The sequence below is a fragment of the Hylobates moloch genome, unplaced genomic scaffold (assembly GCF_009828535.3).
Source record: "Hylobates moloch isolate HMO894 unplaced genomic scaffold, HMol_V3 SCAFFOLD_15, whole genome shotgun sequence".
In the NCBI taxonomy this organism is placed as follows: Eukaryota; Metazoa; Chordata; class Mammalia; order Primates; family Hylobatidae; genus Hylobates; species Hylobates moloch.
The window spans coordinates 91,798,964-91,811,172 of NW_026652290.1; the positions used below are offsets into that span (position 1 = coordinate 91,798,964).

General features: G+C 53.1%; 1 protein-coding gene across 1 annotated transcript; it reads left to right on the top strand.

The window, feature by feature from the left end:
• Positions 1-2,690: 2,690 nt before the first annotated feature.
• On the top strand, positions 2,691-9,404 carry APOC1 (apolipoprotein C1). Its single transcript, XM_032176439.2, has 4 exons — positions 2,691-3,945; positions 4,315-4,392; positions 5,943-6,078; positions 9,230-9,404. Exons 2-4 carry the CDS (start codon positions 4,335-4,337, stop codon positions 9,285-9,287), a joined length of 252 nt encoding a protein of 83 aa, XP_032032330.1. The 5' UTR covers positions 2,691-3,945; positions 4,315-4,334; the 3' UTR covers positions 9,288-9,404.
• Positions 9,405-12,209: the final 2,805 nt, after the last annotated feature.

Genomic DNA, 12,209 nt, shown 5'->3' on the forward strand with positions numbered 1-12,209 from the left:
CTTCATCTGGATTTCTTCCTCTGCGGTTCGGTTTGGTTTGAGCTCTCTGCTTCTCCGGTTCCCTCTGAGCTAACTGTCCCTTCACCCACTGTGACCCGGGTTTCCCTGCCCAACCCTCATTCTCTTTCTTTTTTTTTTTTTTTTTTGAGACAGAGTCTTGCTCTGTTGCCCAGCCTGGAGTGCAGTGGTGCAATCTTGGTTCACTGCAACCTCCACTTCCCAGATTCAAGTGATCCTCCTGCCTCAGCCTCCAGAGTAGCTGGGATTACAGGCGTGTCCCACCACACCCGACTAATTTTTGTATTTTTGGTAGAGACAAGGCTTCAGCATGTTGGCCAGGCAGGTCTCAAAAACTCCTGACCTCAAGTGATCTGCCTGCCTCACCCTCCCAAAGTGCTGGGATTATAGGCATGAGCCACCTCACCCAGACCATCTCTTATTCTCCATTCTTTCCTCCAGTTGTGATGTCTACCCCTCATGTTTCCCAACAAGCCTACTGGGTGCTGAGTCCAGGCTGGGAAGAGAAGGGAGCGGCTCTTCTGTCGGAGTCTTCACCAGGCCCGTGCTGAGATGAGAGCTGGCGCTCAGAGAGGGGAAGCTTGGATGGAAGCCTAGGAGCCGCCGGCACTCTCCTCCCCTCCCACCCCCTCAGTTCTCAGAGACGGGGAGGAGGGTTCCCACCAACGGGGGACAGGCTGAGACTTGAGCTTGTATCTCCTGAGCCAGCTGCAACATCTGCTTGTCCCTCTGCCCGTCTTGGCTCCTGCACACCCTGAACTCGGTGCTTTCCCTGGCACTGCTCTGATCACCCACGTGGAGGCAGCACCCCTCCCCTGGAGATGACTCACCAGGGCTGAGTGAGGAGGGGAAGGGTCAGTGTGCTCACAGGCAGGGGGCCTGGTCCGCTGGGCCTGCTGCTGATTCACTGTATGTCCAGGGGCTGGAGCAGCACCCTCTCAGGGCCTCAGTTTCCCCAGATGTCAGTGAGAGAATCAGCATCAGCCACATCTCCCACCTGAAGAGTCGAACCTTGAGTTCTCACCTTTAAAAATTTTTCTTTTTTTTTGAGACAGTGCCTTGCTCAGTCGACCATGCTGGAGTGCAGTAGCACGATCATAGATCACTGCAGCCTCCAACTCAAGCAACCCTCTTGCCTCAACCTCCTGAGTAGCTGGGGCCACAGGCACCTACCACCATGCCTGGCTAATTCTTTCTTTTTTGAGACGGAGTCTCCCTCTGTCGCCCAGGCTGGAGTGCCGTGGCACCATCTCGGCTCACCACAACCTCTGCCTCCCGGGTTCAAGCAATTCTCCTGCCTCAGCCTCCCGAGTAGCTGGAATTGCAGGCACACACCACCACACCAGGCTAATTTTTGTATTTTTAGTAGAGACGGGGTTTCACCATGTTGGTCAGGTTGGTCTCAAACTCTTGACCTCAGGTGATCCACCCTCCTCGGCCTCCCAAAGCACTGGGGTTACAGGCGTGAGCCACCATGCCTGGCCATATTTTAAAATTTTTTTGTAGAGATGGGGTCTTACTGTGTTGCCCAGGCTGGTCTCAAACTCCTCGGCTCAAGCAGATCCTCCTGCCTCAGCTTCCCAAAGTGGTTGGATTACAGGTGTGAGCCACCAAGCCCCACCGACCTATGAAGATGTCTAAGCAGACAGGGTGCCCTACCTCACCACATCCCCAGTCAGATCCAGAGGTGGGACAAGGATAGGAAGGAGGTTCCAGAACAAAGGCTGGCAGGGAGTAGTATGGGACAGGAGCTGACCCAGCAACCATCCAGAGAGACATCTGGGAGCCTGGGAAGGAGGACAAAGAGCCCCTCCCTTTTTTTATGTTTTTGAGACAGAGTCTCACTCTGTCACCCAAGCTGGAGTGCAGTGGCACAATCTTGGCTCACTGCAACCTCCACCTCATGGGTTCAAGCGACTCTCCTGCCTCAGCCTCCTGAGTAGCTGGGCCCACAGGTGCACACCACCATGCCTGGATAATTTTTGAATTTTTGGTAGAGACAGAGTTTCACCATGTTGCCCAGGTGGTTCTCAAACTCCTGACCTCAAGTGCTCCGCCCACCTCGGCCTCCCAAAGTTCTGGGAATACAGGTGTGAGCCACTGCGACCAGCCAGTAGCCCCCATCTTTGCCCCTCGCTGAGTCCTACTGGATGTTCTTGGTTGTGTGACAGTTTCCCCATCTATAAAACAGAAACCGCTATAGCAGAGGGGAGGATGGGGTTGGAAAAGCAGGAGCATTGTTATGCTGTTCTTGTGGGGTCCGGGAAGCAGACATCTGGGTGGATGTTTGGGGAATGCTGGGCTCAGCTGGGGAAGTAGGGGGGCCCCTGGGGCTGACAGGGGCTGGAAGCTCTGAGCTGGCCAGAGGGATGTTGCAATCCTGCCAGGGTCTTGTCTATGCTGTCCCTTTCACAACCATCCCCCTACCACCAGGCTGACACGTGGTTGTGGGGGCACAAGGCCAGCCGAACTAGAGTCTGAGGCTGGGCGGAGGACACCCTCCCCATCAGCTGCCAGGGTCACTGGCGGTCAAAGGCAGCTGGTGGGGAAGGAACTGGACTCCAGCCCTGGGGGACGGATGTGGTGATGGTGGGAAGCAGGTTTGGTGCCAGGAGGGGCGTCGGAGGGTGAATAAGAGCAGATAGAGCGTTGGGGGGAGGTAGCCAGGCAAAGGGGGTGAGGCCCGGTGGAAGGGAAGAAGGGGCATACACTCAGAGCTTTGCAGCTGAGGGTTTTAATTTTTTGAGATGGGGTCTCACTCTGTCCACCAGGCTGGAGTGCAGTGGCACAATCACAGCTCACTGCAGCCTCGAACTCCTGGGCTCGAGCAATCTTCCTACCTCGGCCTTTTGAGTAGCTGGGACTACAGGCATGCGCCACCACACCCGGCTAATTTTTGAATTTTTTTGTAGAGATGAGGGGTCCCTATGTTGCCCAGGCAGGTCTCGAACTCCCAGGCTCAAGTGATCCTCCCTCCTCAGCTTCCCAAAGCGCTGCTGGGATTACAGGCATGAGCCACCATGCCTGGCTAATGCAGGTGAGTTTTTTAGTGTCGTCCAGCTAAGGCGACCCCTTCCCCTTGCAAAAAAGGGAGACTGAGAACAATCAAATTAAGAGCCCAGAGAGTATCAGGGTGGTCTGGGGTGTTTCAAGGGCTGGTCTGAAAGAAATTGGAGGTGAAACGCAGGGTAGGAGTGCGGGGCCAACTGGCAGGCCCCAGCAACATAAAGGAAAAGTTGTTGGGGCTGAGGAGGCTTGCTAAGAGAGGGCAAGTGAGGGAAAGAGGTGATCTAGGGACACGGTGTGAATGAGGCGGGGATGAGATCACAGGGTTATTACTGGGAGACCCCTGAGGGAAGAAGGCCACAGGGACAGGACGAGCCTGTCTTCTTAAGGGAGGAGACCACCCCTCATATTGTCTTATGCCCAATTTCTGCCTCCAAAGAAAGAAAAAGTAAAAACTAAAAGGCAGAAATGAAATCCACAAGCGGACAGCCCGGCGCCACACCCTAGACCTGGTAGCTAAAGATCGACCCCTGACCTAATTGGTTATGTTATCTATAGATTACAGACATTGTATAGAAAAGCACTGTGAAAATCCCTATTCTGTTTTGTTCCGATCTAATCACCGGTGCATGCAATTCCCAGTCATGCAGCCCCCAGTCACGCATCCCCTGCTTGCTCAATCGATCACAACCCTCTCACGTGCACCCACTTAGAGTTGTGAGCCCTTAAAAGGGACAGGAATTGCTCACTCAGGGAGCTCGGCTCTTGAGACAGGAGTCTTGCCGATGCCCCCGGCCAAATAAACCCCTTCCTTCTTTAACTCGGTGTCTGAGGAATTTTGTCTGGGGCTCCCGCTACATTCTGAGTGGGGAAAGGGGCTATGGTAGTCCGAGGACCCCACAGAGTCAGGAAGATTGAGAGGTGAGAGTGCTGAATGGTGAGGGGCTTTGGGGCTAAGGGAAGTGCCCGCGATCCCACCTGACCCCAACGCCCACGGGCCAGGGGCAGAGGAGAAAAACGTGGGTGGGCAGAGGGAGGCAGGCGGCCAGGGGAAGGCCCAGGAGGAGGGAGATCAACATCAACCTGCCCCGCCCCCTCCCCAGCCTGATAAAGGTCCTGCGGGCCGGGACCTCCCAACCAAGCCCTCCAGCAAGGATTCAGGTTGGTGCTGAGTGCTTGGGAGGGACACCCGCCTCCACTCTGCAAGAACTCAAAAAGGGAGATGAGGGGATCGAGGGAGGGAGGCAGGAGGGTGCCACTGATCCCCTGAACCCCTGCCTCTGCCTCCAGAGTGTCCCTCCGGCCCCGCCATGAGGCTCTTCCTGTCGCTCCCGGTCCTGGTGGTGGTTCTGTCGATGGTCTTGGAAGGTAAAAGTGGGATGGGAGAATTGCGGAGTTGGAGATTTGGAAGAGTGAAGGTGGCTACAGGCCTGGGGTCCCGGCTTAGAGGACCTCTGAGAGCTCTGGGGCCCCTTCTGGGTCGTGGTTGCCCCATCGTGGTCGGGTGGGTCTCCAGGTTCTCCCAGGCTCAGTCCGGCAGGCGCCAAATCTGCCCAGGAGAGCCCTAGCAACCGATGACGTATTGACGCCCACACCTCTAGGATTGGCTGTCCTGCTTCCACAGCCTTGAAAGTGGGTAAGCTGGGTGGGGGACTCTGGGAGGGGTCAGTGCTAAGTAAGGCAATTCCCAGCGGCTTGAGCCCCACGCGGTCACTCCAGTATCCTCCCCATTCTTTTTTTTTTTTTTTTCTTGAGACAGACTCTCGCTCTGTCACCCAGGCTGGAGTGCAGTGGCGCGATCTCCGCTCACTGCAAGCTCCGCCTCCCGGGTTCACGCCACTCTCCTGCCTCAGCCTCCCGAGTAGCTGGGACTACAGGCGCCCGCCACCGCGCCCGGCTAATTTTTTGTATTTTCAGTAGAGACAGGGTTTCACCGTGGTCTCGATCTTCTGACCTCGTGATCCGCCTGCCTCGGCCTCCCAAAGTGCTGGGATTACAGGCGTGAGCCACCGCGCCTGGCCATTCTAACCACATGATCCCCAAGGATCGCCTTATCCATCCCGGGATCCCATCCTAAGGGGGTTCCAGTAACAAATTTTTGGCCGGGCAGGGTGGCTCACGCCTGTAATCCCAGCACTTTGGGAGGGCGAGGCGGGCAGATCACTTGAGGTCAGGAGTTCGAAACCAGCCTGGCCAACATGATGAAACTTCATCTCTACTAAAAATACAAAAAATTAGCCAGGCGGCCGGGCGCGGTGGCTCATGCTTGCAATCCCAGCACTTTGGGAGGCCAAGGCGGGCGGATCACGAGGTCAGGAGATCGAGACCACGGTGAAACCCCGTCTCTACTAAAAATACAAAAAATTAGCCGGGCGTGGTGGCGGGCGCCTGTAGTCCCAGCTACTCGGAGAGGCTGAGGCAGGAGAATGGCGTGAACCCAGGAGGCGGAGCTTGCAGTGAGCCGAGATCGTGCCACTGCACTCCAGCCCAGGCAACAGAGCGAGACTCCGTCTCAAAAAAAAAAAAAAAAAAAAATTAGCCAAGCATGGAGGCACGCGCCTGTACTCCCAGCTACTCTGGAGGCTGAGGCAGGAGAATCACTTGAACCCGGGAGGCGGAGGTTGCAGTGAGCCAAGATCATACCACTGCACTCCAGCCTGGCCGACACAGCAAGACTGTGTCTCAAAACAAAACAAAACAAAACAAACAAACAAAAAACACCAGCCAGGCGTGGTAGTGCGCACCTGTAATCCCAGCTACTTGGGAGGCTGAGGCAGGAGAACTGCTTGAACCCGGGAGGTGGTGGTGGCAGTGAGCCGAGATCACGCCACTGCACTCCAGCTTGGGCTACAGAGCAAGACTCCATCTCAAAAAAAAAAAAAAAAAAAATTTTGAACCCCTGCCCATCTTCCTGGCAGGCCCAGCCCCAGCCCAGGGGGCCCCGGACGTCTCCAGTGCCTTGGATAAGCTGAAGGAGTTTGGAAACACCCTGGAGGACAAGGCTCGGGAAGTCATCAACCGCATCAAACAGAGTGAACTTTCTGCCAAGACACGGTTAGAACCCTTCCCAGGGCACGGGAGGGCTGGGGTGTGTTTTTGGGTGGAGCCCTGGAGGATGGTCCAAGATGAACAGATTGAAAAAAAACCAAGTCCTAGAGAGGCTGACAACGTCCCTCTGGTCACACAGCTAGATCTCAAGGTGCTCAGACTTCAAGGACAGTTTCCCTGACTCCCATCCAGGCCACATTTTAAAAGATGGTCTTGGGCTGGGCACGGTGGCTCATGCTTGTAATTCCAGCACTTTGGGAGGCCGAGGTGGGCGGATCGCCTGATGTCAGGAGTTGGAGACCCGTCTGACCAACATGGTGAAACCCTGTCTCTACTAAAAATACAAAAAAATTAGCCAGGCATGGTGGCATGCGCCTGTAATCCCAGCTAGTCAGGAGGCTGAGGCAGGGGAATTGCTTGAACCAGGAAGGTGGGGGTTACAGTGAGCTGACATTGTGCCGCTGAACTCCAGCCTGGGTGACAGAAGGAGACTCCGTCTCAAAAAAAAAAAAAAAAAAGATGGTCTTGCCCAGGTACGGTGACTCACACCTGTAATTCCAGCACTATGGGAAGCTGAGATGGGAGAATTGCTTGAGCCCAGGAGTTCGAGACCAGCCTGACCAACATGGCGAGATCCTGTCTCTATTAAAAAAAAAAAAAAAATTAAAAAAAAAAAAAGATAGTTTTGTGAGGTAATGAAAAAAGGACCCAAGCTTGGCCAGACCTGGGTCCCCAGGCTGGCGTAGCACCCCTTACTTCCTGTGTGATCTTGACAGAGGGGCATTACTGTGAGCCTCAGTTTCCTCTCCTATAAACTGGTGGTTCTGTGGGGAAGTAAAGGAGAAGGTCTACAGGGTGTCTGGTACATGTAGATGCTCAGTACATCATGAAACCCACCCTTGCTCCCTTTGGCAAGTTAGTCATTCATTCCTTAAAAAATATTTATTGAGCATCTGCTAAGTGCTGGAAACTGTTTCAATGTGGGGAATAAAACAGTGAAGAACATGCCGAGCATGGTGGCTCACACCTGTAATCCCAGCACTTTGGAAGGCCGAGGTGGGTGGATCACTTGAGGTCAGGAGTTGGAGAACCCCGTCTCTACTAGAAATACAAAAAAAATTAGCCGGGCATGGTGGCCCATGCCTGTAGTCCCAGCTCCTCGGGAGGCTGAGGCGAGAGGATTGCTTGAGCCCAGGAGATTGAGGCTGCAGTGAGCCATGTTTGTGCCACTGCATTCCAGCCTGGTAACAGAATGAGACCCTGTCTCAACAAAAAAGGAAAAGAAAAGAAAAGAGAAGAAAAGAGAAAAGAAAGACAGGGAGGGAGGGAGGGAAAATAGAGTCAGGCATAAACTTAGAAAGATTGTTTGGAGGCCAGGCACAATGGCTCACACCTGTAATCCCAGCACTTTGGGAGGCCAAGGCAAGCAGATCACCTGAGGTCAGGAGTTTGAGACCAGCCTAACATGGAGAAACCCTGTCTCTACTAAAAATACAAAATTAGCCGGGCGTGGTGGTGCATGCCTGTAGTCCTAGTTACTCGGGAGCCTGAGGCAGGAGAATCACTTGAACCCGGGAGGCAGAGGTTGCAGTGAGCCGAGATCATGCCACTGCACTCCAGCCTGGGTGACAAGACGAGACTCCATCTCAAAAAAGAAGGCCGGGCGCGGTGGCTCACGCCTGTAATCCCAGCACTTTGGGAGGCTGAGATGGGCGGATCACAAGGTCAGGAGATCGAGACCATCCTGGCTAACACGGTGAAACCTCGTCTCTACCAAAAATACAAAAAAATTAGCCGGGCATGGTGGCGACTGCCTGTAGTCCCAGCTACTCGGGAGGCTGAGACAGGAGAATGGTGTGAACCCGGGAGGCAGATCTTGCAGTGAGCCAAGGTCATGCCACTGTACTCCAGCCTGGGCAACAGAGCAAGACTCTGTCTCAGAAAAAAAAAAAAAAGAGAAAGAAAAAAAACTCCTGGCGCAGTGGCTCACCAGGTAATCCCAGCACTGTGGGAGGCTGAGCGGGTGGATCACAAGGTCAGAGTTCAAGACTAGCCTGCTCAACATAATGAAACCCTCTCTGTACTAAAAATACAAAAATTAGCTGGGTGTGGTGCCAGGCACCTATAGTCCTAGCTACTCCGGAGTCTGAGGCAGGAGAATCACTTGAACCTGGGAGGCAGAGGTTGCAGTGAGCTGAGACAGTGTCATTGCACTCCAGTCTGGGTGACAGAGCAAAACTCCATCTCAAAAAAAAAAAAAAGGAAGGGGTTGGTAGCAAGAGATGGCAGGCCTTGAAAGCCAGGCCAGGGTGAAGTGTTTCTTATTTTTATTTTATTTTATTTTTTAATTTTTTTAAATTTTTTTTTTTGAGACAGAGTCTCGCTCTGTCACCCGGGCTGGAGTCCAGTGGCCCAATCTCGGCTCACTGCAAGCTCCACCTCTCAGGTTCACACCATTCTCCTGCCTCAGCCTCCCGAGTAGCTGGGACTACAGGCGCCCGCCACCATGCCAGCTAATTTTTTGTATTTTTAGTAGAGACGGGGTTTCGCATGTTAGCCAGGATGGTCTCGATCTCCTGACCTCGTGATCTGCCCGCCTCGGCCTCCCAAAGTGCTGGGATTAGAGGCGTGAGCCACCGCGCCTGGCCTTATTTTTTCTTTTTTGAGATGGAGTGTCCCTCTGTTGCCCAGGCTGGAGTACAGTGGTGCGATCTCGGCTCACTGCAACCTCCACCTCCCGGGTTCAGGCAATTCTCCTGCCTCAGCCTGAGTGCCTGGAACTACAGGTGTGTGACACCACACATGGTATTTTTTGTATTTTTAGTAAAGACACAATTTCACCATGTTGCCCAGGCTGGTCTCGAACTCCTGACCTCAAGTGATCCGCCTGCCTTGGCCTCCCAAAGTTCTGGGATTACAGGTGTGAGCCACCATGCCCAACCAAGGGTGAAGTGTTTAGACTTCAACGTGCTCTAGTCCATCTGGGAAACTAAAGCACAGAAGTTGGCCCACCCAGCTCAGCAGTCCTCCTAATCCCACAGACAGTGGGGATGGAGATTCAGCAAGGGGAAGAGGTGGGAGTCAGGTAGCAGGTAGAATTTGAACAGCCTGGGAGGTAGCTGCACACAGTGACTCCCTTCCTTATTCCTCCCCACAGGGATTGGTTTTCAGAGACATTTCGGAAAGTGAAGGAGAAACTCAAGATTAACGCATGAGCATCTGAAGGGTGACATCCCAGGAGGGGGCTCTGAAATTTCCCACACCCCAGCGCCTGTGCTGAGGACGCCCTCCATGTGGCCCCCAGGTGCCACCAATAAAAACCCTATAGAAAATTCTCTCCTGAGTGCTTCTTTACTCTGGGGAAGGCGCTGCGGGAGAGCGCAGGGGCTAAACCTTAGGGACTCCTCACAAGCCCTCCAATGCCCTATCTACTTGCCCTGTGCTGAGGATGTTTTAACTCCATGGTCTCAAAAGAATCTTCCTAAGAACCCTGCAAACTGGGCCTTATTAATCCCATAAGGGCATTGAGGCCCAGAGAGGTGAAGTTACTTGTATAAGGTCACACAGCCAGGAAGTGGAGAACTGGAACTAGATTGAACCCTCAGCCTAGCAATGTCACTATGCTACACTTTTCCTAGTGTGGTCTACCTGAGATGAGGGGCTGAGGCTTTTTTTGTTTTTATTTCTGTTTTGAGGCAGACTCTCACTCTCTCCCCCAGGATGGAGCACAGTGGTGTAATCTCAGCTCACTGCAACCTCCACCTCCCAGGTTCAAGAGATTATCCTGCCTCAGCCTCCCAAGTAGCTGGGATTTACAGGCACGTGCCACCACACCCAGCTAATTTTTGTGTTTTTAGTAGAGACAGGGTTTCATCATGTTGGCCGGGCTGGTCTCCAACTCCTGGGCTTAAGCAATCCTCCTGCCTTGGCCTCCCAAAGTATTAGAATTACAGGCGTGAGCCACTGTGCCTGGCTCTTATATAAAATTAAACCACATACACATGAGAAACAACCCTATGTAATTAAGATTTCTTTTTTTTTTTTTTTTTTTTTTGAGATGGAGTCTGGCCCTTTCACCCAGGCTGGAGTGCAGTTGCACGATCTCCACTCACTGCAGCCTTGCAACCTCCACCACCTGAGTTCAAGGGATTCTCCTGCCTCAGCCTCCTGAGTAGCTGGGATTATAGGCATGTGCCACCATGCCCAGCTAATTTTTTTGTATTTTTAGTAGAGACAGAATTTTGCCATGTTGGCCAGGCTGGTCTCAAACTCCTGGCCTTAAGTGATCCACCCGTCTTGGCCTCCCACAGTGCTGGGATTACAGGTATGAGCCATAGCGCCCAGTTTAAGATTTCATAAGAAATTTTTTTTTTTTTTTGAGACAGAGTCTCGCTCTTTCACCCAGGCTGGAGTGCAGTGGCGCGATCTCGGCTCACTGTAGGCTCCGACCCCTGGGGTTCACGCCATTCTCCTACCTCAGCCTCCCGCGTAGCTGGGACTACAGGCGCCCGCCGCCTCGCCTGGCTAATTTTTTGTATTTTTAGTAGAGACGAGGTTTCACCGTGTTAGCCAGGATGGTCTCGATCTCCTGACCTCGTGATCCGCCCACCTCGGCCTCCCAAAGTGCTAGGATTACAGGCGTGAGCCACTGCGCCCGGCCTTTTTTTTTTTTTTTTTGAGACGGAGTCTCGCTCTGCCGCCCAGGCTGGAGTGCAGTGGCACGATCTCGGCTCACTGCAAGCTCCGCCTCCCGGGTTCATGCCATTCTCCTGCCTCAGCCTCCCGAGTAGCTGGGACTACAGGTGCCCGCCACCACGCCCGGCTAATTTTTTGTATTTTTAGTAGAGACGGGGTTTCACCGTGGTCTCAATCTCCTGACCTCGTGATCCGCCCGCCTCGGCCTCCCAAAGTGCTGGGATTACAAGTGTGAGCCACCGCGCCCGGCAAGAAAAATATCTGTAAGCCACGTATCTAATAACGGGTTAATATTCAGGCTGGGTGAGGTGGCTCATGCCTGTAATCCCAGCACTTTGGGAGGACAAGGCAGGTGGATCACCTGAAGTCAAGAGTTCGAGACCTGCCTGGCCAACATGGTGAAACCCTGTCTCTACTAAAACTACAACAAAATTAGCTGGGTGGGGTGACACATGCCTGTAATCCCAGCTGCTTGGGAGGCTGAGGCAAGAGAATCCCTTGAACCCAGGAGTCGAAGGTTGCAGTGAGCCAAGATTGTGCCACTGCCCTCTAGCCTGGGAGACAGAGTGGGACTCCATCTCAAAAAAAAAAAAATTCAAAATATATAATATACAATCCTAGTTGGAACATCAAACACCACAGCCACTGTGGAAGACAGCATGGGGTTTCCTCAGAACATTAAACATAGAACTCCCAAATGATCCATCAATCCCACTTCTGGGTATTTATTCAAAAGAATTGAAATCAGGACCTTGAAGAGATACCTGCCCTCCCATGTTCACTGCAGGTCTGCTCAATACCCAAGATATGGAAACAACCTAAATGTTTATCAACAGATGAATGGGTCAAGGAAATGTGGTCTACACATGCAATGGAATGTAACACATCCTTAAAAAGGAAACCCTGAGGCCAGGCTCTGTGGCTCACGCTTGTAATCCCAGCACTTTCAGAGGCCGGGGCAGGAGGATCACTTGAGGCCAGGAGTTGGAGACCATCCTGGCCAACATGGTGAAACCCCGTCTCTACTAAAAATACAAAACAATTTAGCCGGGATGGTGGCGGGTGCCTATAAACCCAGCTACTCGAGAGGCTGAGGCAGGAGAATCACTTGAACCCAGGAGGCAGAGGTTGTGCTGAGTGGAGATCGCGCCGTTGCACTCCAGCCTGGGCGACAAGAACAAAACTGTCTCAAAAAAAAAAAAAAAGGAACTCCTGAAGCCAGGCTCAGTGGCTCACACCTGTAATCCCAGCACTTTGGGATCCCAAGGCAGGAGGATCACTCAAGGCCAGGAGTTGGAGACCATCCTGGCCAACATGGTGAAACCCCGTCTCTACTAAAAATACAAAAAATTAGCCAGGCATGGTGGCGTGTGCCTGTAATCCCAGCTACTCAGTAGGCTGAGGTGTGAGAATCGCTTGAACCCAGGAGGTGGAGGCTGCAG

Coding starts and splice junctions, on each gene's coding strand:
- APOC1 (XM_032176439.2), top strand. CDS start 4,335: ATGAGGCTCTTCCTGTCGCTCCCGGTCCTGGTGGTGGTTCTGTCGATG. Junction 4,393..5,942: donor TCTGTCGATGGTCTTGGAAG/GTAAAAGTGGGA, acceptor TCTTCCTGGCAG/GCCCAGCCCCAGCCCAGGGG. Junction 6,079..9,229: donor GAACTTTCTGCCAAGACACG/GTTAGAACCCTT, acceptor TCCTCCCCACAG/GGATTGGTTTTCAGAGACAT.